Source organism: Trichomonas vaginalis, chromosome V, assembly GCF_026262505.1.
Source record: "Trichomonas vaginalis G3 chromosome V, whole genome shotgun sequence".
NCBI lineage: Eukaryota > Parabasalia > Trichomonadida > Trichomonadidae > Trichomonas > Trichomonas vaginalis.
In genome coordinates, this window is record NC_067207.1 from 22381854 (window position 1) to 22407584 (window position 25731).

At 33.7% G+C, this 25731-nt stretch overlaps 11 protein-coding genes and 1 pseudogene across 12 annotated transcripts, besides 3 other annotated features; 4 read left to right on the plus strand and 8 right to left on the minus strand.

Annotated features, from left to right (window-relative positions):
* Positions 1-10633: part of a mobile genetic element that runs on past the window's edge.
* On the minus strand, positions 466-1285 carry TVAGG3_0383500 (organellar and viral DNA polymerase type B; the record flags this gene model as incomplete). Its single annotated transcript, XM_051232143.1, has 1 exon — positions 466-1285. A coding segment is annotated over one exon (820 nt), but the record flags the coding sequence as incomplete, so codon positions are not given.
* On the minus strand, positions 1575-1949 carry TVAGG3_0383510 (uncharacterized protein; the record flags this gene model as incomplete). The annotated part of the gene is made up of 1 exon (XM_051232144.1): positions 1575-1949. One exon carries the CDS (start codon positions 1947-1949, stop codon positions 1575-1577), a length of 375 nt encoding a protein of 124 aa, XP_051101874.1.
* Positions 2203-3063, minus strand: TVAGG3_0383520 (uncharacterized protein; the record flags this gene model as incomplete). The annotated part of the gene is made up of 1 exon (XM_051232145.1): positions 2203-3063. One exon carries the CDS (start codon positions 3061-3063, stop codon positions 2203-2205), a length of 861 nt encoding a protein of 286 aa, XP_051101875.1.
* On the minus strand, positions 3132-3851 carry TVAGG3_0383530 (uncharacterized protein; the record flags this gene model as incomplete). Its single annotated transcript, XM_051232146.1, has 1 exon — positions 3132-3851. The coding sequence occupies one exon, from the start codon at positions 3849-3851 to the stop codon at positions 3132-3134; it is 720 nt and encodes a 239-aa protein (XP_051101876.1).
* TVAGG3_0383540 (phage tail repeat-like family) lies at positions 3882-4448 on the minus strand (the record flags this gene model as incomplete). Its single annotated transcript, XM_051232147.1, has 1 exon — positions 3882-4448. The coding sequence occupies one exon, from the start codon at positions 4446-4448 to the stop codon at positions 3882-3884; it is 567 nt and encodes a 188-aa protein (XP_051101877.1).
* Positions 10634-11756: 1123 nt separating the features above from the next.
* Positions 11757-14328, minus strand: TVAGG3_0383550 (armadillo (ARM) repeat-containing protein family; the record flags this gene model as incomplete). Its single annotated transcript, XM_001311890.1, has 1 exon — positions 11778-14321. The coding sequence occupies one exon, from the start codon at positions 14319-14321 to the stop codon at positions 11778-11780; it is 2544 nt and encodes an 847-aa protein (XP_001311891.1).
* Positions 14329-14956: 628 nt separating this feature from the next.
* On the plus strand, positions 14957-15597 carry TVAGG3_0383560 (uncharacterized protein; the record flags this gene model as incomplete). The annotated part of the gene is made up of 1 exon (XM_001311889.2): positions 14957-15529. The coding sequence occupies one exon, from the start codon at positions 14957-14959 to the stop codon at positions 15527-15529; it is 573 nt and encodes a 190-aa protein (XP_001311890.1).
* A 200-nt stretch (positions 15598-15797) lies between these two features.
* TVAGG3_0383570 (uncharacterized protein) lies at positions 15798-16367 on the plus strand (the record flags this gene model as incomplete). Its single annotated transcript, XM_001311888.1, has 1 exon — positions 15798-16367. The coding sequence occupies one exon, from the start codon at positions 15798-15800 to the stop codon at positions 16365-16367; it is 570 nt and encodes a 189-aa protein (XP_001311889.1).
* A 215-nt stretch (positions 16368-16582) lies between these two features.
* Positions 16583-16709: a mobile genetic element.
* Positions 16710-17521: 812 nt separating this feature from the next.
* Positions 17522-18094, plus strand: TVAGG3_0383590 (uncharacterized protein; the record flags this gene model as incomplete). Its single annotated transcript, XM_001311887.1, has 1 exon — positions 17522-18094. One exon carries the CDS (start codon positions 17522-17524, stop codon positions 18092-18094), a length of 573 nt encoding a protein of 190 aa, XP_001311888.1.
* Positions 18095-18360: 266 nt separating this feature from the next.
* Positions 18361-18930, plus strand: TVAGG3_0383600 (uncharacterized protein; the record flags this gene model as incomplete). The annotated part of the gene is made up of 1 exon (XM_001311886.1): positions 18361-18930. The coding sequence occupies one exon, from the start codon at positions 18361-18363 to the stop codon at positions 18928-18930; it is 570 nt and encodes a 189-aa protein (XP_001311887.1).
* Positions 18931-20613: 1683 nt separating this feature from the next.
* TVAGG3_0383610 (guanyl-nucleotide exchange factor family) lies at positions 20614-24876 on the minus strand (the record flags this gene model as incomplete). Its single annotated transcript, XM_001311885.1, has 1 exon — positions 20919-24875. One exon carries the CDS (start codon positions 24873-24875, stop codon positions 20919-20921), a length of 3957 nt encoding a protein of 1318 aa, XP_001311886.1.
* Positions 24877-25058: 182 nt separating this feature from the next.
* Positions 25059-25731: part of a mobile genetic element that runs on past the window's edge.
* Positions 25156-25516, minus strand: TVAGG3_0383630 (annotated as a pseudogene). Its single transcript has one exon. A coding segment is annotated over exon 1 (361 nt).

Sequence of the window (25731 nt, forward strand, 5' to 3'; positions counted from 1 at the left end):
TTTATTTTATTTTTTCTATCTTAAGGAAATTCATGAAATTTGGTCATTTTACTCAGAATTCAATAAAATATATTTTAGGCGACCAGGTCACTCGGTTAAATGAACTTCTCTGAAAAAGTGTGACAACATGACATTTTGACAACAACACAGGAAATATACTTCTTCGTAAATGTTTTGTCAAGACTTCTTCGTAATGAGCGTAAATCAGACAAAAATATATTTTAGGGTAGAAGGGTATATCTACCCCGTTTTCTACCCTCATTTCTACCCCATATGTCCTTACTGAAAAAGTATGTGTTCCATATGTCATTTTACTCAGAATTTTGTGCTGAATTCAATAAAAATATATTTTAGGGTAGAAGGGTATATCTACCCCGTTTTCTACCCTCATTTCTACCATAACTATTTACAAGCGTTTTACATGGTATATGTTGTGATGGTTCATGACTTTAAACAGTTTTGTAGCTTCTATTTCTTCACGAAGGATATCAAAAATTTTAACTATGCCGAAGGTTTCTTTATATTTCTTCTTGACATCTGAAAGAAGGAAATCGTTAGCAGTTGGATAGTTTTTGTTCAGAAATGTCAACATGTCCATTTTATCTTCTGCTGGTTTCTCTACTTCTTTCTTTAAGTCAGTATGGTCTTTTCTCATTCTTTCTATCTCTTTGACGGAGTAGTTATATTTCCTTGTTGCTGCTTTACATTTTGAACATTGTGAGTTCATTTTTGCGTTATATTCTGAAATTTGTCCTGCTAGTATGACTAAGGCGTAGATGGTTTTCTTTAACTCAAAGGTTGCTGGTTTTATCTGTTGGTTCCATACCTTACCTCTTCTATCTTTATCTCTTATCTGCAAGACACACTCAGCAACTAACGAAACAAAGTTGTCGTAGGTCTTAAATTCTTCAGATTTATATATGTCAATGACTTTGTGGTTGCAATGAAATCCAAGAAACTCATAGTTTACCTTTCGTATGAACTTCTTTATTTCTACTGAGTCAGTCAGTCTGACTTCAATTTCATCGAATTCTGGAATAGTGAGTTTTTGTTGTTGGATTTCAGGAAGTTTAGGTAGATGGTCAATAATATCCTGCATTTCATAAAGATATTCTTCATCTGTTTCATCTTTTGCAGTGCAATCTAAATCTCCTTGGAGAAGTTCTTGCTTTATCTTCTGGATTTCTGTTTCGAAAGTATATGAAGAAGGAATGAAGCTTTTCATCTCTACTAACATTGAAGTTGGGTTCATGACTAACGAGTTTGGTGCTGTTGTTGCTAACATGTTCTTACAATAAAAATAAAAAATATTTTTTGGTGGGACTACCTTTATTTTATTTCAGCACAAAATGAACGAGTTTGGTTTAAAAATACGGTGGAGCCAAAAATGGCTCGACCTCAAAACAAGCATTTTGTGAAGAATATACCAACCCGCGGAAAACGGCGGGTTGCTTTTTTTATACAAAATTCAAGAGTTTTGTGTGTTTTCTACGAGGGTAGAAAAGAGGGTAGAAAACGGGGTAGATATACCCTTCTACCCTAAAATATATTTTTGTCGAAAAAAAATGGTTCATTTACTCACAATATTTTTGTACAAAACGACCCCAAACTTTTAACTTCTTTTCTGCAGCTTCTAATGAAATTTTAGCGAGTTCATATTCTCTAAATTCTCTCTTTAAATCTTCTTGTTCCCATTGGTCTAGTTCGTATGGAGAATCTCTATAACCATAACATATCTCACGTTCATGTTCTAATTGTTTTTCGCACATTTTTCTAACTTCTTCTTCGAACAAAGGTTTTGCATTCTCTACTGTATCTTCAAGTTCTTCTTCATCTAATTTCTCATGAACTTTCTTGTCTATGGAGTCCATAATTTTTCCAACTGCTATGCAATATTTTGGAGAAGCCCACATTGCAATATAGTTTACGAGTCTTGGGTCTACATACATTCCTCTAACCTGTTTGATTTCATCAGGAATTCCTGCATGAACCTTGTATAAAAAGCAACCGTCGGAATTCCGGCGGTTGGTATATTCTTCACAAAATGCTTGTTTTGAGGTCGAGCCACTTTTGGCTCCACCGTATTTTTTCAACCAAAACTCATTTTTGTCGAATTCAGCACAAAATTCATGAAAATTCAAGAGGGTAGAAAAGAGGGTAGAAAACGGGGTAGATATACCCTTCTACCCTAAAATATATTTTTCAATACTTTTTCAGCACTTCTCCGTAGTTATATATGAAAGACAATTCGAGATAAAAGTCGTAGTACAATGGAACAATATGTTGCACACCGTTTGTTGTGAACCAAACTTGAAAGTCAGAGAAACTGTTACTAGGTGGTTCGTAGAATTTAGAAGCAAAGTCATAAAAGTCCTTACCAATACAAAGAAAACTATTGTTGCTTGAACTGAAACTTGCATGACACATGACATTTTGAGGGTCAAACACGTTTCTATAAACTGTCAAATCTGTTGGTGGGCGTATAAACCAGAACGGACCGTCAGGTGGTAATGGTTCGTTCTGGTTTAGTAACCGAAGAAATTGTGCCCAAGAACGTTTGTCTACTTGCCAAAATAAAAACTGTGTATCTCTTGGAGGGTTAATTTCAATCTTTTGAAATGAAACGGTGGAGTTCATCTTGTCATATTCTAGTTTCAGATAGTATGTTCCATTTAGTAAAGAGTCGTATTTTTCTTGAAATTCCCAATAGTATTTGTTCATTTGAGTTTGAAAGTCATTTAGAGTCTTCTCAAGACTTTCGTCTGAACGAACTGTAAAGATTCTCATTTCGTCAAATTTGTCTATTAGACCATCATGACCTCTATACCGCCCATGAAAATATACTGCGAACATAAATGCGTTAGTTCTTTTTGAAAACAAAACTCTTCTAAATCCTATTGCCTTTGCATCTGAAGGACTTTGAAGCCAACGAATTGGAAAGTCAAACCTGTAAGCACCGGATGAAATTTCTTCGTCTGATATAGTCCTACCGGCATTTGTAAAGATATAGTCTAACGGTTTTGTATCTGCTGCTTTTGTTCTTTGTTTTTCAACCTGAAACATTTAATATATGTAAAAATATACTGTTTTAAAAAATGTTTTAAAATGGTATGCCATTTCATATTTCTCATCTAACAAACAAGTTGTCTGACTGCTCGAGGGTTAGGTTGGTATCGTTCGAACTTCACGCTTACAATTCCTTCAATTGCATTCAAAATATCTGAGTCGGAGTCAACCATTTGTTCTCTCTTTGTAGTCTTGAAAGCGTCAAGAAGTTGTGCGGCTGTTGTGACATTGCCATGTGCATAGTAAATATGACCGTCCAAATCTGTTATGGTTAGTCTGAGATTGTATCCTTTCTTATTTCCGTCTTGTATGGCAGCAAGTACACCCATGAAGCCTTCTTTGTTCTTTCCTTCGTCAAAGTTTACTGTAAAGGTTCGACCAGATGTAATTTTACTTCTAACTTCACGGTACTTTTCATATGCATATCTTGTTCTTTCCATGGGAGCATGACCATCCTCTGCACTACCTTTTTTCCTTCTCAAAGGATGCAATTGTTCGTTATGTTTCCAGTAGAATCTGGCAAAGCCGTCTTGTCCTTCAACTTGCGGCTCGTTAACATTGAAAGGCAAGTTCATAAGACGTTCTTCTTCTAACCTCTCTAATCTGTTTGGATAGTTTGCGCGCGCTGTTTCTAAGTCCATTTCGTAGGTCAGACCAGACAATTTGTCATAGACTTTTATGGGTCTTCCCTTCCTATATTTAAACTTCTTCGAAACTTTCCAACCATATCTTTCTAACTCTGCTTTTATTCTAGCAGATTTTCTATCCATTCTATGCGGTGGCATTTCTATAAAAATAAAAAAATATTTTTTTCTTTACTTAACATAACCTCCCGCTACCAGAAGCCTTTGACGCCAACCCATACCAGCTAATGAAGGTTGACTAAACTTTGGTTTTGGTTTATCTTCAGTTTTTGGTTTTTCTTCTTCTATCGGTTTTTCGTCACTTTTCGGTTCCTCTGACTTTACCTCACTTGCTGGAACAGTAGTGTCGTTAACATCTTCATAAATATCATATGCCATTTGTTTTTGTTTTCCTTTCAACTTTTTGTGTTTGTTGTAAAGTTTAGAATATTTCGACTCTAAGTCAATGAGATGTTCTATAATGAACTGTTGGTCAGTGAAGAATACCTTCCCATCTGTTGTCTCGAAAGCTCCTTCAGACTTCAATATTTTATTTGTGAGAGTCTGTTTCTTTTTTGAGATACTAGCCGTTCCATTTCTATGAAAAGTGACTTTATAGTTAGGGTTTGTATTTCCAGACCTGGCACTTTCTATTATTGAATTTTTCTCTTCATCTGTAAGTTCTTTGACAGGTTTTGACAATGGTTCTGAACTTTTTGTTTGTGGTGTCAAATCTACCGTTTCAACTTCTTCCGTCATTTCATCTCAGTAAAAAATTTTAGTTTGGTTTGTTTTCAACTGGTTGTTGTTGTTTTTTAAGTCGGTCTAAAACTTCCTGAGGTATAGGAAGAACTTGACAAACACGTGGTTGTGTAACTGCTGGAAGTCGACAAATCCATCTTGAGCCCATTTGTCTCAAAGCTATATTGTTCATTTCATCTCAGTAAAAAAATTTACATTCCCCACGTTTGAGGTGGTTGCGGTTGGTTGTTGTTTACCCATTGTTGTGCATGGTTATATCCTCTGTTAAAGAATCTTTCACCTTGGTCCATATAGTGCCCTGCTTGGTTATAGTAGTCATTTGCTTTGTTATAGTAGTTTCCTGCTTGTCTTCCTACATTGTCCATCCATCCTTGAACTTTTCCTCTTGTTTCAGGATTTGGAATAAGATTTGCTGCATCTCGTGCTACCTCCCAACCTTTCTGTACAGTTTGTATAATAGGTTGTGCTTTCTCTTTCAGTATACCTAATGTACTCAAAATCTTCCTTCCAATTCCAAATGCACCTCTGGCTATTGTTCCCACTGCGGGTAAAAATCTGGATGCAACTCCTGCTAATGCGCCAAATAAACCCATTTCTTATAGGGTAAAAAATGACGAATCCAAACAAGGACCCCTATGTTTCTAAAGCAACAAAGAAAGCACTCATGGTAAAAATCTTTAGTTCAACACCAAATGCTTGGTTTATGGATATCTTGGAAAACATTCCGAGGTATAGAGAAGATGGACCACCATACTGGCTAATATTTGTTGGTCAAAACACAAGATACTGTGAAGCCATACCATTACAGTCCAAAAATATTTTAGATGTGAAAACTGCTTTGACAATATTCGTTGACAAATACCATCCAACAAAACTGACATCTGACTGTGAAAGTTCTTTCAAATCAGACGATATTAAAAACTATCTGCGTTCAAAAAATGTAAACCAATATTTCATTGTCGACCAAAACCATTCTGCTCTTGGTGTCATTGACAGTTGTATAAAAATCTTAAGAGACTTAAACCAACCACAAAGTGGTGAGGTAGATGAAATGTCATATGACGACAAATACAGACACTTCTCCATGGCAAAGATGAGACAAGTTTTAAATATTTACAATAGCCGTAAACAAAAAGGTTTGGGAAACCACTCCCCCGAAGAAATGAAAAACAACCCTGACTTAGAGAAAGACTATATATTTAATAGTTTAGTCAAAAGAGACAAACAAGAAAGAATGCCAGGCTTCAAACTTAAGAAAGGTGACAAAGTAAAAAATAGAAATACCTAAACGCGACCCATATGAAAATACTATTGACTATGACAACAATGGGAACTCGACAGGTACTCACATTCGTGTTCGTAAAAATAGAAGAAAGTATACAAGAGAATATTATGAAGTTTAGGCAAACATGGCAAAATGTACAGACTGCAAGCAGAAGATAAAACTACTATTGTCAGACCTCGTTTCAAACTTGTCAAAGTTCAAGGTGGTATACTTTCAAAGACAGTTCCTAACAAATATAAGACAACTCCTGACGAATATGCTAAAGAAGTTGAAAATGACGACTAAGCATTTCTATACCATGCGTTAAACTGTCATGTAAGGTGGCATGTAGTCTTTACTCTGTCCCGTTGTTTCTGTATATCCTGTAATGCGATGTGTATGGCTTCCTCCTCCCTGAGTGTCATCCCAGTAACAATTTATAGCAAACTTAACGTCGTCTTTAACATCATATCCTTTACCTTTTGTCATTCCTGTCCAATCCCAATATCTATGCTTATGCCAACCTGCTTCAGCTGTAGTTAAATTTATGTAATGACTGTGTGCAGGTAGGTTTTCACCTGAAATCGTTTACTTCCACCTGTTTCCTTTGAAGAGTTTGCACAATACAAAAACTGTCGACTATTTGAGTCCAAGTTCCAAAAACCAAGTACTACTTCTGGTCTGGTAGAGTTCATTGACGTATAAATAGAACCTATAGGATATACTGTTTGAAGTATTTCTGTCTTTAATGTTTGAAGCTCTGTTTTGTCTGCTTTTTTATATAACTTTTCTTCAAGTTTCATTTACGTCAGAGATGCTATGTCTATGATATTTTGTGGGTATGTTCCTTCTGTCCATGCGAAAATACGTTCTTTTGTTGCATCTACATATCCTTTTATCCATGTCGAGTCTGCTTTTGTATTCCTTAACTCTGTAACACCTTTCTCAAGCTCTTTCAACTGTTGTCCATCTTCCATTAAACCTCTGGTATGACTGAAACCGTTTGTGTCAACATATCTACAGTTTCTTTGTCGGCTTTAAGGTCTAAACATCCTGAAACCCACCCTGTATTGGCTTTACCTTCTAAAATCTTCGATGTCCGTTCATGGTACCATTCAACCCTTTTATAATTTCATTGTCTTTTTCATCCACATATTCCTTATCTGCCTTCTTCACTAACCCACTAGCCAGATATGCTAACTCATCGTCAACATACTCTTTGTCAGCTTTGTTGTCAACATCTGCTTTCGTTGCATATGTTGCATCTGCTCTGTCATGTTCTTCTTGAACTTTTTCAATGACATACTCTTTGTCAGCTTTGTTGCCAACTCTGCTTTCAAAAGAAGTTCATCTATAGGTTTCTCGTTTAAAGTTCCTTTTGTTGGATTTATACAACAGTATGGTTCTTACTGTCTTGAACAGAAACTCATCTGTCATTGGGTTTATCGTCAGTTTTAAGTTTCCTTCTTTCAATGACTCAGATATCTTAGAATAGTTTGAAAAGTTTGTTGTGTTCTTATTTAGAGCTTGCAAAATGAGTTGTCGGTTGTGTTGTATTTTCTCTCATAGACGCTGTTTCTTTCGACATTTTTATTCTAGATAAAAATATGCTTTCAATAGAAAAAGAAAATTCAAGAGTTGCTACAACTAAACCATTAGATGAACTTTTTACGAATGTCGGTCAAAAGTTTGAGACAGGACCGTAAGCATGAAGGCTATCGTTTTGACTACCCGTTAAGATGGCTAAGAGACCATCCGTCACAAAAGCTATTGGCTTTCGTAGAATGAAATTCATTTCAGAAGCCATACATGGTTTCCCATTTACGGTCGCTTTTGAAGTTCGATACTATAACAAAGAAAAACGTACGTATGAGAAATTTGAACAGGGAAAACTTTTACAAGTTAGTTTGCTTGTAAACTTAGAAACAACTCTTCAAGCTTTTCAAGAAAAAAAATAAACGATATCTATCTCGAATATGCAAAACAGTACAACATTGACGAAGGAGAGTACCATCTCGATATTATATATGACAGGAAAAATGCAACTGTTAAAATCAATAGAATAGAAGACCTTGGAGAAGACGTTTATATTTCTACAAAATATAACAACTTGGCATGGTATAGATTTTTGAGGATGTTAAATCAGCCTGCAGAATATCCAGTACACCCGAACTTTTATGAAGTCGAAAACCCTAATGGAACATATGAAAATGTTTTCGACTCAGATGCTATTATAGTTCATGCTTCATTTTCTGGCGCACAAAACTCTTTTTTATGCTTGGCAAATGACTTTTACGAAAAACCTACAAAGCTATATGAACCACCGAGTGAAGTATTTCAGACTTTCAAGTATGGTTTACTACAGATGGAAGAAAGAGAATAATTCCATTATACCATGCGTTTTACTTTAGAACTTAGTTTCATATACAACTACTATCGAACGGTAAAAATATAATTTTTTAATACGGTTGAGGTGTTGGATTGGTTGCCAACTAGACTGTGGTGCAGGTTCAGGCTGTTGTATAACAGGAGCTTGCTCTTCTGGTTCAGGGTCTTTAGGTATAATACCAACGAACTGACCTACTTTTTACCAATATTTTTGACTCCGTTCCATACTCCTCTTCCGACAGATTTTATTCCATTCCATATACCTCTTCCAACATTTTCGAAAGAAGTTTCCTATTCTTCCAAAGAAACCCATTTTACTATATGTAAAAATCTAATGTCCGCCTAGTCTCTTACGTTTCCTGTTGAGTTCCATAGCATTCTTTAACTGGAGCTCATACATTCTGTTTCCTCTGGTAGAAACATACTCTGGGTCAACTCCTGTGTTCGCGTCATCTGCATAGAGTTGTTTATATCCCACTTCAGGGTTTGTATAAAACTCTTTCCATCTCATATTTGCATACCATGGTGGTAAGCCTAACGCAGCGTCATTTGACATGGCAGTTTGCATTTGTACATCTGTTGGCACTTGACCATAGTTTGCCATTGCAGTTTGTATTCTAACTTCATTTGGAATATTCTCTGGGTTTGGTTGTCCAGGTTGCTGTGCATTCGCTAAGTTCTGTGCGTCCATTTAATATTAGATAAAAATATCTCTTACGAGTACATATGCTGAACATTTGCTGGTATTGGTTCATCTTCATATTCTCTATATCTTTCTGCCACGTCAAATAAGTAAATGACACAATGGAAAAAACCTAAAACAAGTAGTCCTATTTCAAACCACATTTACTTACCAATAAAATTTCTTTGTTATGACACTTTCTCCAGTTTATAGGACCTCTCTCATATTCTATCTTATCGTATCTAAACTCATAGTCATGTATGTCCTCTAACCATCTCATGACACTTTCCAAACCACTTTTATCGGATGTAAAGTAAAAGCATGGATGGTTATGTAAAACGTCTAAAGTTTCTAAAGAGTCTCTCAAAGTCCAGTCTACTTGGTATTGAAAATCCATGTGTTATAGAACGGCGGGTCCACTATAAAGAAAACATTTTCCTTGTCTTTATATTTTTCATACAACTCTGTCCAATGACATCTCACAAACTCTATACCCTCAATATATTTTTCTATGTTCTCTTTGAAAACCTTTGTATAGTTAAGATATAAAACTTTTGACATAAGTGTTTCAATGTCATGAACTCTTATAGAACCACTATACAATAGTCTAGAAGATATACTATCCCAGTCAATATACTCTGCCTTTTTCAAAACCTCTCTCACAATATTTTTTCTTATCTAATGGTATACGTTCCATCTTACCTATAGGTATCTTTTCTTTTAACTCTTTCAATATATTGTTTGTGTCTGGAATATGTTTGAGACGGTTCATATAGTTGTCGAAGTCATTGCATATAATCTTTGAGTCAGGAAATATTGTATGGCACAAATGAGATATATAGAAACTTCCACCGAACAAGTCTACAAATGTTAGACCATTCGGTAGTTTCTTAAGTTCTCTCAATAGAATATCTTTACATTTACTCTTATTTCCAAAGAAGGGTAACGGTGGTTTTGTAAAATTCATTTTATATATATAATAAAAATGTTTTTTCCTGAAAAGTGACAGATGTTTTATTGTGACTTCTTCGTAAAGACTTTGTCAAGACTTCTTCGTAAATGACCCAAAAATATATTTTAGGGTAGAAGGGTATATCTACCCCGTTTTCTACCCTCTTTTCTACCCTCTTGAATTTTCATGAATTTCTTCGTAAAGACTTTGTTAAGACTTCTTCGTAAAGACTTTGTTGAGACTTCTTCGTAAAGACTTTGTCAAGACTTCTTCGTAAAGACTTTGTCAAGACTTCATCGTAAAGACTTTGTCAAGACTTCATCGTAAAGACTTTGTTGAGATTTCTTCGTAAATGACCCTAAAATATATTTTTGGTGTAAATTTCATGAAAATTCAAGAGGGTAGAAATGAGGGTAGAAAACGGGGTAGATATACCCTTCTACCCTAAATATATTTTTGGTGTAAATTTCATGAAAATTCAAGAGGGTAGAAATGAGGGTAGAAAACGGGGTAGATATACCCTTCTACCCTAAAATATATTTTTGTCTGATTTACACTCATTGTCTATGTTTTGTAAAGACTTTGTCAAGACTTCTTCGTAAAGACTTTCTTGTCTATGTTTTGTAAAGACTTTGTAAAGTTCTTCATCGTAAAGACTTTGTAAAGACTTTCTTGTCTATGTTTTGTCAAGACTTCTTCGTAAAGACTTTGTAAAGACTTTGTAAAGACTTCTTTGTAAATGTTTTGTCAAGACTTCTTCGTAAAGACTTTGTTGAGACTTCTTCGTAAAGACTTTGTTGAGACTTCATTTATACTCATTCATCCTCAGGGCTAGAAGGCACGAAGTGCCTGGAAGCCCCACTCCCTTTTTTTTTTTTTTTTTTTTTTTTTTTTTTTAAATAAAAAAATAAAATAATAAACATAACTAAGTTTTAATTTTTCGTAAGACATTAATTTTTAAAGTTTATTTTTTAAAAATTTTTTTATTTTTTATTTCATTATGGTAGTGAATCTTTTATTCATGAAAATAATTATTTCTAATTTCTTTTACTCTCTCGTATATACTAGATTTAAAGAATTCAGAACATTTCTCATAATCTCCTAAATGTTTTCTTATCCCTAACGTGTGCCAGTTATTATATGAAACTGAATAAACTTTATCTTTATCTTTACACCTTTCATCACTTCCAATATATTTATATCTCAGTTTTGATTTAGCATTTTCATATTCATTAGCGTTTAATAATTCACAGTCTTCCTTTTTAAATAAATGTTTAAGATATTCAGGATTTAATACTCTACGTTTATATGCTCCTAACTTAGTTCTAAAGGTTTTTCTACAAAATTTAGGAATTCCATCCTCTTTAATGTCATCAATGATTTCCATTTCATTATTTTCAATTTCTTCTTCTCGTTTATGAGGTCTTTGATTATGACTCCATTGATTCCATGAAATTAAATATTCTTTATCATTACATTTATACCTCATTAGCTTATTTTGGCTTTCATATTCATTTAATAATTCACAATCTTCATTTTTAAATTGAAGTTTAACCCATTCAGGATTTAAACAATGTTTAATTAATCGCGGAATATCTGACATCATCTATATATAGCTTCTTTTATAAAAGATAAAATAAATTATTTTAAAATTAATGTTAATTTTTTTTAATGTGTTTAGTATATAATATTTATTACTAATTTATTTAATAATGTCGCGCTTTCTTACGAATTCATGACTTAAAAAACGTAAGAAAAAATTTTTATATCATCTATATATAGAAGATGTGAAAAAATACCTTCATCTATATATAGACGTAACAAAAAAAGTCACAAAACCCTTCATATCCTACTACTATTCTTCACTCACCGCAAATTTGATTCTCATTGTATTTATATCTCCACAATCGAAATTGCTAATCTTTTTTCCGATCGATAATTACTTTTAAGATTATTGCCAAATATTTTGATCAAAACAAATGCATAAAATAGTAAAAAAACATGATCATTTAAAAATAGTAAAACTCTAAAATATCTTTATTACTCGCCAAGTTCCTCTTCTTCATTCGGAATTGGAATTTCTAATTGATTAAACAAAATTCTTGCATCAGAAGCAATTCTATCAACTTCAAAGAACATGTGTATAACAGCTAAGAACTTTTCATCGTTCGTCAATGCATCTCTTAATGCATTTACTCCGTCATCTCTAAAAACTTCTGAAAATCCTTTCAAGAAAGAGCAGATTTGGACTAAGAAGCTATCTCTATAATCATCTGATTCCGCGCAATCTATTGCTGGGCTGAATTTATGCATTATTGCTATCATTGGATCAACCCACTGCAAACAGTTCTCCGGATACTTCTCTAACAGTGTTGTATAGAGAGCTGTGATGTTATTAAGTAGATCGCATGAATCAGTAGCGAATGATTCGTCTTCAATAACGAATGAATTAATTAATTTCAGAATTTCAACTCCGCCGACCTTGGCAAACAATTCAGAATAGCTTGTCTGGAACAGGAAGTTAACGAGCGATACAATATTCATCATACATTCAGGGAAATACTTATGATCTGGGATAACAGCATTTAATGTATAAACAATGTCCTGGAGACGATCAGAAATGAATCCTTTGGCCTTAATAAGGTTTTCTATGGCTATACAACCATCGGAAACATCTGTTGGATTGCCAACTCTTTGCAATAAGTATAAACATATGTCTCCGATGATTTGGCCGTACTGAGATTGTAGTTCTGCGATGCTTCCATCTCTTGCGATTGCAAAAATGATGGAAGAAACAACTCTCGCGTTGACAGAATCACATGATTGATTTGCAACGTAATCAGCGATCAATGCATCAATGAGGGCGACCTTATGATCGTCAAAAGCAGAGAAACAGTGCTGGAGGAAGATGTAAAGAAGATAAAATATATCTCCTGAGTTTCTCTTGAGAATTTCGTTATCTTTTGTACCTAGAACTAACTGTACAATAGTAGGAACTAGGTTTACAACATCTTGGACGTTAGCTGCTTCTTGAATTATGATATAAATAAAACTGGAGATTGTTGAAACGAAAGATTGGTCATTTGACTCAAAAACTCCAATAAACTTATTGAATATATCTGTTGTATATGGGAATTTATCCTTCTGTTCTGCCATTTTTATGACAATTTCGATTGCTGCTTCAGTAATATATGAATCAACATTGTTTTCTATGTAATCTAATATTACTGGTAGCATCTGTGTAAGTGGCTCTAATAATACATCGTACTTCTTGCACTGTATGTAGTGATTTACAATTTCTGACAGAGTTATTAGGGCAAAATAGACAAGTCGAGGAATTTCAGATGTCAAACAGTCTGCAATAGACTGAATGATGAGGCTCGTGAAGTCATCCAACGCTTCATTCTCGAGTAATGATATGGCGGCATAAGAAATTCCAAGAGCTGTCACTTTTCCTCCAATGGTCTCTACCGAGATATTCTCTTGTACGAATTCAACGATGATAGGGAGAGTCACTGATGGGCAGACCCTGGTCATTATATTGAGTACGTTGATTGCTTCATCAGCTGGAGTCAATGCCTGGTTTTCTGGAGGTAAATCTGTTGAATCATCTGAAGCAGAAATGGTTGCGATCGGCATGAATATTGTTGGAAAGACTTGCTCTATAATACCATATGTTTCCAAGTGGTTGTTAATGTAAGAAAGCTCTGCTCTTGCAATTTGTTTGAAAAAGTTGCAAATTGCGCATTGATCTACACCTGTAATGTTTGGTTCTGATAAGTACTGGTTGGCTCCAAGTACTACGTTAGCAGCAATGTCGCCAAAATGAGAATATGCATATCTTGCAATTTTTCCATAAATTTTGTAGCAAATTGGCTTGAGAGAAGGTATGGAAACCTTAGATTCGATCACCTGGAGTATGATACCTCTGTTATCTTCGTCATTTAATATTGCTTCGATTGAACTCATAATATGAAGCAAAGCTGTAAGGATTTTCTTCTGCGCATCTTGTGTTAATGTATCTATGTATAGAGAGCTAATGATAAATGACATAATCGGTTGATACATCTCTGGATCTGGTATAAAAACTTCATCTGATAAATTATCAAAGGCTGTTGCGAATGATGTTGTGAGAGAATCAATCTTGTTTTTCTCCCAATATGATGTAATTGTTGTAATAATTTCAACAGCGGCTGTGAAATTGTCAGGATTTAGTCCGGAATTGATAATAAACTCTACGAGAATGTTGCAAAGTAAATTTCCTGATTGATTTGGCATTTCTGAGGCATAATTTAATGCTTTTTGAGTAAGTTCTTGGAAAAGTCCCGTTTGTTGGTGTTCAATTAATGCAATTGTATCTGTTGTGTCTAAATTTAAGTCTCTTATCTTTTGTAATGGTGTTTTTGTTGATAACATGGCTCTTGAAATTAATGTATGATCTACATTATCTGAAATAATTACATTTGCAAGGCCAAGAAAGTATTGAAGTGGATTACTCTGAAGATATTCAGCTTCTGCAGCAAGTGCTTCTGAATTACCAGAGCCTCTTGCCTCAAGGAATGATAAAACAGTTGATAAATCCATAAAATCTTCAAAAAGACAAAAAATTTGGAAACATGCATAATTTTATAAATCAAAAATAAGTTAATAATCATAAAGTCATAAACATGTCTCGCCTATTTCGCTTATTTTGAATCAATAAAAGATGGAAAAATCAGTGAATTTGTGATATCTAAGTGGTATCTCTCAATTTTGTTGAAATATATCATGTCAAATCAATAAAATCAAAGATTATTACCCAAATAATTAGTAATCTGCGTATTGGAAAAATGAGGAAAAGAATACCTTATATGTAAAGCAATCTAAATGGTTATAAATCATTTGTTTTGAGAATGTGAGCTCATAACTAAAGCATTTGTTTCATGTGTTGGCTAGTAGATTCAAATATATATTATTTTTAATGAAATTTCAATTGAAAAAAAAAATTAAGAGTTAGACTTGTCACATCAAAGAAAGATACTGTTTGGAGATTAAAGGTGTGTATATTGTAATTCCGAATTCTTATATGTTCATATTTGAAATCTTTTGAAATTAATATTTTGACAACTCGCACAATTGAGTTAACATTAATATCTCCTTACTAAATCTGATATATTTCTCGATCAAACTGTAAATGTCAGAAACTGTCAAATGACGGCGGTTGAATAGGGTTAATAATTATGTTTCAGGTTCTTTGTCTATTAAGTCAAGCAAAAAGCTGTGATGAAATTCATCATGCCAAGAAAGTCGGAAAGCATCTCAATCCAATTGCTAGCACCAATGATGATTTTCCATACATTTTCTGGCATAAGGACACCCGAAAAATTGAAAGAGATTATTCTACAACTGACTTAAATTCAATTGTCGATCAAATCTCTAACGAATTCGAACTAGAAAGAGATAGAGTTCAAAATAATTTTTCTCGTTCGAAATGGGCTTCCTACTCCAAGCAACTTTTCAACCGAATTAATTTTGATCTAGATAACGACGGTTTTAGAGTTGTATCTTTGGGCGGAACAGTTATGAAAATTACCAAGAATAATGGTGTTTATAACGTTAATTGCCGCAAAGCAAGCATCTACACAATGCTTCTCCAAAAGAAGTATCGAATCCGTATGTTTATTGAGCATTCAACTCCAGAAGATTATATCATCAAAACATTTCAACCAATTCCTGGCCAATTAATATCTGATATTTACAACAAATTGAATAGTGAGATCGAAGTTGCTATCAATACTTATAAGTCTATTTAAATAAAAAATGTTATTATTTTTTGTTTACAAAATCATAAATTTAGTTGTTGATAATAAGTATTATCTCAAAAAAGTTGCTCTTAATGCGGTTATCGATTTGGAAGATGATTTGAAAATTCAAATTTGAAAAATCTTGAGAAGATTTTGATGTAAATTCCTATGAGATGTTTGTGACAAACTCTCTATGCTGACTCACAATTCATTTTTATATCTTTAAAGATTTTAATGTCAATTACATGTCAAATGTCAGTCGCTCAGAATATTTCCGATGCTTGCAGTTTTTTGTCTATTAACTCAGGCAAAGCAATATGGTATAATCCATCATCCTAAGCAAGCCAGTAATCAGCATCCATATCTTGTCACTGGTGGAAATACGCCTTTCATCCTTCATGACAGAAGAGTTGGAAATCTTGAAAGAGATTATTCTACAACTGATCTAAATTCTATTGTCGATCAAGTATCTAACGAATTCGGTCTTGAAAGAGATAGAGTTCAAAATTACTTTAGTCGTTCAAAATGGGCATCATATGCCAAACAACTCTTCAACAGATTAGATTTCAGTTTCGATACAAATGGATACAAAGTTATAACTTTGGGTGGAACTGTTATTAAAATTACCAAGTCAAATGGCGTTTATAATGTTAATTGCCGCAAAGCTGATGTTACTTCAAAGCTCCTCCGTGCTGACTGTCAATTACGTATGCAACATCTTGATTGGCGATTTGAATATTGTTTGGCAAGAGTTAATGTTCCTCTAAATGGTCAAGAAATCGCCCAAGTATATGAGAAGTTGAATCACGAAATCGAAGGTACCCTCAATGCTTATAAAAATATTTAAAATAATTTTCATTTCAAGATTCAGTTAATAGTAAGCAAAATTATTATACTACTAGATTTTTCAACTCGATATATTTAAAAGATATGATGAATTTTTGGACCTAAGAAAATTAAAAAAATTAGTACACTCTTTAAATCCTGAATTGAGGATCTCAAGATTTAGTATCTATTCTCACTTATCTATGTATGGAGAACGCATTCAAAATTTAATTGATTTTAAGGCTGCACTTACGCCCATCTGACTTTAATTCATATTTTTGACAAATGGGGTGAAGCGTCATTTAAAATCAATCTTAAACATCAGAATTGAAGGCCGCGTCATAGGGGCGTAAGTGCATCCTTAAAGTCTCTGAAACAATCGTAAAAATTTTAAAGTCTGTCTTTGCTTGAAAAGAAAAACAAAATCGATCCGGACTTCTTGAGTCAAATACTTAAAATTTTTTGTGAGGAGTATAAAAACAACTTTATATGTAATGATTCATTTAAATGATGGAAAAATCAGTGAATTTGTGATATCTAAGTGGTATCTCTCAATTTTGTTGAAATATATCATGTCAAATCAATAAAATCAAAGATTATTACCCAAATAATTAGTAATCTGCGTATTGGAAAAATGAGGAAAAGAATACCTTATATGTAAAGCAATCTAAATGGTTATAAATCATTTGTTTTGAGAATGTGAGCTCATAACTAAAGCATTTGCTTCATGTGTTAGCTAGAAGATTCAAATATATTATTTTTAATGATAATTCAATTGCAAAAAAAAAATTTACGAGTTAGACCTGTCATATTAAAGGAAGATACTGTTTGGAGATTAAATGTAATGTTACACATAGAAACATTTATATTTGAAATATTGCAAATGATGGATTTTTGGGAATTTTGAATAGTCTACAAAATTTACAATTTGTTTTATATCGTTTTCTTATCAAAATCAAAAATTGAATTAAAAACCGCCAGGACCCATCAAATTTCCTGGACCCAGAAAAATGTGCTACGTTATATATATATCGAAATCCCGAATGCGTACAAGTACATATTTGAAACATTTTGATATCTTCTGAGACAACTCCTTACTAAATCTGATATTTTGCTCGATCAAACTGTAAATGCCAGAAATTGTCAAATGACGGTGGTTGAATAGGGTTAATAATTATGTTTCAATTTCTTTGTCTATTAAGTCAAGCTAAAAGCTATGATGAAAATCATCATGCCAAGAAAGTCGGAAAGTACCTCTATCCAATTGCTAGCACCAATGACGATTTTCCATTCATTTTATTGAAAAAAGACATCCAAAAACTTGAAAGAGACTATTCTACAACTGACTTAAATTCAATTGTCGATCAAATCTCTAACGAATTCGAACTAGAAAGAGATAGAGTTCAAAATCATTTTACTCGTTCGAAGTGGGCTTCCTATTCCAAGCAACTTTTCAGCAGAATTAATTTTGATCTAAATAACAACGGCTTTAGAGTTGTATCTTTGGGCGGAACAGTTATGAAAATTACCAAGAATAACGGTGTTTATAACGTCAATTGCCGCAAGGCAAGCATTTCCACAATGCTTCTCCATAAGGCGTTTCGAATGCGTATGATTGCTGATGGTAAAACTCCAGAAGATTATATCGTCAAAACATTTCAAGCACTTCCTGGCCAATTAATATCTGATATTTACAACAAATTGAATAGTGAGATCGAAGTTGCTATCAATACTTATAAGTCTATTTAAATAAAAAATGATTTTATTTTTTGTTTAAAAAATCATAAATTTAGATGTTGACAGTAGGTATTGTCTCAAAAAAGTTGCTCTTAATGTGGTTATCGATTTTGAAGAAGATATGAAAATTCAGATTTGAAAAATCTTGAGAAGATTTTGATGTAAATTCCTATGAGATGTTAGAGACATATTCTCAATGCTGAATCAAAATTGATTTTTATCTATAAAGATTTGAATGTCAAATACATGTCAAATGACAGTCGCTCAGAATATTTCCGATGCTTGCAGTTTTTTGTCTATTAACTCAGGCAAAGCAATATGGTATAATCCATCATCCTAAGCAAGCCAGTAATCAGCATCCATATCTTGTCACTGGTGGAAATACGCCTTTCATCCTTCATGACAGAAGAGTTGGAAATCTTGAAAGAGATTATTCTACAACTGATCTAAATTCTATTGTCGATCAAGTATCTAACGAATTCGGTCTTGAAAGAGATAGAGTTCAAAATTACTTTAGTCGTTCAAAATGGGCATCATATGCCAAACAACTCTTCAACAGATTAGATTTCAGTTTCGATACAAATGGATACAAAGTTATAACTTTGGGTGGAACTGTTATTAAAATTACCAAGTCAAATGGCGTTTATAATGTTAATTGCCGCAAAGCTGATGTTACTTCAAAGCTCCTCCGTGCTGACTGTCAATTACGTATGCAACATCTTGATTGGCGATTTGAATATTGTTTGGCAAGAGTTAATGTTCCTCTAAATGGTCAAGAAATCGCCCAAGTATATGAGAAGTTGAATCACGAAATCGAAGGTACCCTCAATGCTTATAAAAATATTTAAAATAATTTTCATTTCAAGATTCAGTTAATAGTAAGCAAAATTATTATACTACTAGATTTTTCAACTCGATATTTTTAAAAGATATGATGAATCTTTGGACGAACGAAAATTAATAAATTTAGTAGTGTAAATTGCATCAAATGCCGCAAGGTAAGTACACTCTTTAAATTCTGAATTGAGTATCTCAAGATTTGGTATCTATTCTCACATAGCTATGAATGGAGGACATATTCAAAATTGTATTTTGAATTCTATTTCAAAACCGTTATTTTTGAGAGAGCAAATTTAATTTGCTAAAATTTCATGTACAAGTTGATCGAAATAGAATTCCAATCATTCATCCAAAAATTGAGCATCCCTCAATTTTTGGAAAAATGATGTTTATTTTGTGACTGTCAGATATTTTTTGACAAATAAAAATAAAATTCATCTTACTTTGCTTTTCTCTCTATAAATTAAATAGGTTGACATCTTCAGAGGGCGAAAGTGTTTGGAATAGCTTCTTCGGCAGTCCTTTTGTAGGAGAACACATTGTACATTGTCAAAATTGTAATCTCCCTGCAGATAAAGGTCAATATTACTTAGAAGAGTGTAATTTTTTTTGATTATAAAGATCGAGTTATCACCTTTATCCAAATAACAAATACTGCATTCTTGCATAATGGCTGTTCCTTTAGTAAATGTAGTTCACCAAATGCTGGTGGTTGCATTTGCTACACAATTGGCAGGAATAGTTCCGTTGTTCAACGAAAATGCTGGTGTACAAAATGCCTAAGTGAGAATAGTTGCCATTTTTCATTTACAAAAGTAGATAGAGATAACTTAAACTTTTTTATTGAAAGTTCCTTTTTCGATCTAGGAATTGAAAGTGCTAAGCGTTCAATGGTTGCAGAAAATGCTAATATAGTAGTTTCATCAATAAATTTTTCATCATGTAAAGCAAAATCGACAACTGTTGGTTGGTTTAGATGTGGGACACTTAGTTACATAACAACTTTTAACTATTCAACTGTTGTTTAATATAGTACATCTGGAATATTAAATATTTGGTATAAAGGGTTGATTAATCCATGTAATTTTATAAATAATACTCATACAATATCAGGAAATGGAATTTTTTTCCATTCTAGAAATTCTCTTACAGTAAAAAGTTGTTCTTTTATTAACAACACTGCTCCTCAAGGTTCATATTTGATGAAGAATGATAATGATCAATTAACAGTTGATAGTTGTTACATTGACGATTCGATTTCAAAAACATTTTTGAGTAATGTAGTACCTACTAATTCAAAAGAACTATTTACTAACAATTTGACTCATCTTTCAACTGGTGATTTCCAAGCTGAATTTGAAATTATTAGTAAAACCAAATTCATTTACTCCTTCCCTCGTAAATTCCCACGACGCCGTTAATTAAATTTGTTATTAAATTCCAATAGAATAACTTTTTTTCCTGAATGCAATTTTCTGTAAAGAATTCGTGGATAGTAGATATAATTACTTTTTCATATGGGTAGATGAAAAAAATCAGATCCCTTAATATTTTAATCATATGAATCTTTTTCCATTAATATATTATAATAAATCTTGTAGTATACTTTTGAGTGAATTACAATAGGATAAATACTCAAAATTGGTATAATCAAAGGAATCTCGATTTTGGAGAAATCGAAAAAAAAAAGGTAGAAGTGGATCCACACTGGATAATAAGTACCATTCAATGGGACAATGGTGATGTAATGCATCCTAGTATGGATAACTGGATAGGTAGACATTGAAGTATTAAGGGACATTTGATCAGATATGGAGATACAACTGTATTTTTAAGGTCTTCATTGGATAAAACAATAATCATTGAAATAGCTTTAGGTTAAATATGATGATAAGTGCTGATATACTTTTGAGATAAATGAGGAAAAAAATATTAATTCTAGTTTTTATAAAAGTGAAGAGATATAATATTTTTTTATTCTTATAATATTATTGTTTTATTTAGAAAGTTTCCTTTTGATGATTCTCATTATTTCTTTTCTAACAATTGGTGATTCTGTCTGAACGATGTCCAGGATTAGTTTGATAGATGAACTCATGCAAGCATCAAATATTTCATTTGATGCATCTGCAACAGCAGCCAAAGTTGACTGCATTAACTTATTCCAACAATCATTATCTTTAACTGATTGGAATTCCGAATAAAGTTCCAAAGTATGATATAAATAATCTTTTGTTTGTTCGACTTCTTTGTGATTTATCAAAGCAAGAATATATCCATTTCTTGCAGCACAAAGTAATCTATGAGATTTTACGTTTTCTTTGATTTCTTCCGCTTTCTTTGCAGCCTTATCTATAATAGAACTGATTCTCTGATAGAAGTTTTCGCTTCTTGTGAACGTAATGATCATTTTAGAAATAGTTTCGATGTAAATAACTAATCTTCCAAATTTAGAAGAATATTTCTCCAAAACTTGTATTAACTCTTCAATATGTTCATCTTCAAAGTCTTCATGGCATTGAGAAACATATTTACCAAGTGCTTTAACAACAGACCTTGAGAATCCATCATTTGTAGATTCAATAAAAGTGTTCATAAATCTGACAAAAAGTGTCAAATGCGGTTTAATTGCATCATGATGAGAAATTGCGACTTCATCGATAATTTTATTGATTAATTCTGTGTTATGTTTATAGATCTGTTCATTGTTACTATCCTCAGAGAACTCAAACAATTCAGGGAACGAATGTTGTATAATAAATTTCCATAATTGTTCTCCTAACAATTGTTTATTTGCTCCTTTATCAATAATTATATTTAGAAGAACTTCTTCAGCGCTTTGTTTTACGTTGAAGAAAGGATGTTGATTGCATTTTCCTACGGACTGCAATAGACTTTCCCATGAATTTACGTGTGTCGGAGGAACAGAATCAGAAATAATCAAAAACAATTTCATGGCTTCGAAAGAAATTTCAGCGTTTTGATCTGAAATAACAAAACTAGAAATCATTGCTACCAAATGAACACAATAAGGAATAACAGCTGTCATGTGCTTATTAATAATCTGTTCTACAATAGAAAAGCCATGTTTCTTGAGTTCTTCTGACATAGCAGAAAAAGTTAAAATTTGGAAAACAACATCCCATCCTGACATCAAAATTGGAGCATGTTCATCAACTAATTGTTGTGTGCACTCCAATATTAATTCTCTCATGGAATGATCCCTTGTTTGATATAAGATATCGCAGAAAGGTTGAAGGAAATGGGATTGCAAAGAAATTGATGATCCTTGGTCTTGTTTCGGAATGAATTTCCTTGCGAGTTGTCTCAAAATATCAATTGTTGTTAAGGCAACTTCTAAATCATCACGAGATCCTTGCAAACTCAAATGGTTACCAATGATTTTCCAGATTTCTTTCCATAGATACATTGGTCTGTTCATGTTGTAATACGCGATATCTGATAGTTTCAAAAGAGAAAACATTCTTGGAGGATTTGAGTTTAGCTCGTTTGAAGACACTTTGCAAAGAGATCCAACGAAATCAATGATGGATTCTCTGTCTAATTCACTTGACAACAAAAAGATTTCGTCCGTTTTATTCATGTTACAGACGTATTTTTGGGAATCCAAAATAGTGTCTAAAGCTGAAACTTCGCCAAGAACAATATCCCATGCTCCTTTCAAGTACAAATGATCTTCAATTGCACAAAGAATCAAAGAATTAGTACATAAAATATTCTTTGTTTTAACATCTTCTAATGCACTCGATCTCAATCTTGTGAACTTCGCAAAACTGTCAACAAGAACTTGAAGGGCTTCTGTGACATAGCAATGGCTTGCAATGTGTGTACACAATGTAAAACCACTGAGTATTAAGTCAACAAGTTTCGCATCATCCGTCATTTCAAAACTCATTGTCAAAGCCGCTAAAATTGGCTGCCAAACCGTTTGAAACATCGGACCAATTAACAAATGAGATTCCGCTCTATGGAAAACTAAACCTTTTGCATCGTTAGCTGTTGTTCTTGCTGATTGCAGTGCTTGGTGGCATTGCTGTCTGTACATTTCAGCTTGTTGCTCGCGACTTAAAAGGAAAGAATTTGGAAGAGCATCTCTCGAAACGAAAATCTTCTTGGAAGTGATTCCGTTGTAAAGATCGGTTAGGAAATCTTTCGGAATGTCCTTGCCTTGGTCGATACCTCTGTTGTTGGCAATAAATTCGGGTAACGTCATGTGTTTCTTTAATGTGGGGTGATGAGCATCGGTATGAAGCATAAGAGCGGAGAAGGCAAGCACGTATACGGTTTCAGCGCATGAGAACATCTGTGGATTGTCGTTAAAGTACTTGGAACCGAATTGTTCCATGATTCGGTCGATCATTTGGGATTCTCCGGGAATTAGGAACTTGGAGAGGAAACTACGGAAGGCTTGTTCAAATGTAAGACCTTTGAAATCGAATTCGTCCATGAAAGAGTGGAGAATTTGGACGGATTCCGGAGTATTGCCGCCAATGATTTGTCCAATTGATGCGGGATCAAGGGTTGGAGTGTTATAGAAGAAATCTGCAATTTCTTTCGGAGTTTGGCCGCATATTCTGTGGTCTTTGAAAAATTGAAGACCTTTCTTTTCTTTCGTCTTAAAAAGCCTCATTCCTTCCTCGAGAACGTTCTTGGCCTTCTTGGCATCTAGGTAGATTTGTCCTTCGTCGTCTTTTTCGGCTTTTTTCTCGGATTTTTCTTTGAAATAATTCCAAAGACCTTCGAGGGTTGTAATTGTCGTAGTTAGGGAGGCTTTTTGCATTGCAGGGTCTTTTTGGCCCGGCTTTGCGTAGTTTACGATCTTTTCGACAAGATTCTTGTAAACATTCTTAAAGAAGCCTGTCTGATCGCAATCGTAGTTTACGTATGCATCGACTAATATCTGTGGGTATTTCGCGAGTTCGTTGAATAGTTTAATTGCTCTTACAACAGTCTTTGGATAAGGAGAAGCCATTGCAGTGGCAATTCCTCGATCAAAGACCTCGTTGAGGCCTACTAAGTATAGTTTGTGGAATCTCTGCCATACAATGATGATTAATTTGGCTGTAATCGCAATTAAAGAAGAATGTTCGTCAATTGAAAGGCCAATTAAAGTTACGTGTATGTCTTCTTGAAGGAGACGTGCAAATGTATCTGTTTCTAATATCGGATTGTTCGATTCTAGTAAAGCTAAGATGGCTTCCGCACATGTACGTAAAGTATCTTCATTTAGCTCGAATTTTTCAATGGCATGAGAGAAAGTTCGCATAATAGTTATCACATCGTCGATTGCTGAGGCTGGAGCGCCAAAATAATTGTTGATAATACGATCAATGACTTGTTTAGCGACATCTTCGACTGTAACTGGTTCATCACCATCTTTGGCGGCAGGCTCGATGAGAGCAAGGTAATTATGAAAGAGATTTTGAATTGTCATTGATAAAATTTCTCCTGCAGTCGCTGGTGACGTATTTTGCAAGTCAAGCAAGAAGTTAAATATCTCACTGAGTATATCTCCATGGATAGATGCACGAACATTTGGATTCTCGATGCAACATGAAATTACTTTTGCGGATTTTGCCTTGATTTCATCTGTGATGATCTTTTTCTGTTTAAATAGTGAAAACATGTTGCGGAGAACGTTTTTTGTCAGTTCTTCACTCGGTGATATTTCGGGAATCGCGTATTGGAACAAATTTGTAATCATGCTTAAAACGGATATGATATGATCTTTGTGCTGTTCATTAAGAACAATGAAATATGGATTGATAATGACTTCAAGATCGATTAATGAATCATTCTTTTTTCCACTTTCAATATTTCCCAATGATTTTACGATAGACTCCTTTAGATTCTTTTTACCAAAAGATCCGCACTCTTTTTTAAGTCCAAGCAGACTTTTTTCGAGCTGGTCTATGATAAGAAAAGAAGTCATCTGCCGATAAAAAAAAATTTATGAAAATTTTGCAAATCTCAACTCCTTGAAAGTTAGGTATATGATGCTCATTGTAAGTAAAATAATTTTTGTGCTGGATTTTTGGAAAGGAATGGGATTTTTCTGAAATTTTTCATCGATTCTGTCCATTTCGAAAGATAAAACAACAGAAATGTAATCATTAAAAAAAAAAAAAAAAGGTAGTGGGGCTTCCAGGGGCTGCGCCCCTTCTAGCCCCGAAGATGTTTAGTAAAAAATGAGGTTTTTATTCGGAAAATTGTTAGTCTTCTGGTGTGAATTCGGAGGACTCTTCTTGGATTGAGTCTTGTATTTCCTCCTCCTCTTCTTCCTCCTCCATTGCTTCTGGGAAGAAGTCTTCTTCTGGGTCGAAGACATTATATAATGTGTAATTGAATGACACATTATATCTTTCTTTGAGTTCGCTCCTGACAAAGAACTTAGTTCCAGGAATACAGAAGACTTCTGTGCGTTGGAAAAGCTGATGTCCTGGAACAAATTTGGCAATTAGAGACTTCTTTTTTCCGAATTGTTCAGGAGTTTCCATGACGACAGTAACAACATCTCCATCTGCGAGGTCTTGTTGTTGTTCGGAAAGGTAAAGAGCAATGATATAAATGGTTGCTGCGTTGAATTCGAGAAAGTCGAATTCAAATTGTGTAGTCGTATAGCAGTCAAACCATTTTGTACAGTTGTCTCCGAACTCGTCAATGTATTCATCTTGGTCATATCCGTAACTTAAAGACTTGGAATTCGGCAATTCTCTTGTCGAATGACCGTTGGATGGAACGAGGAAGATTTTGACGAACTTGGTATAAAGTTCTCAACATTATAAGCT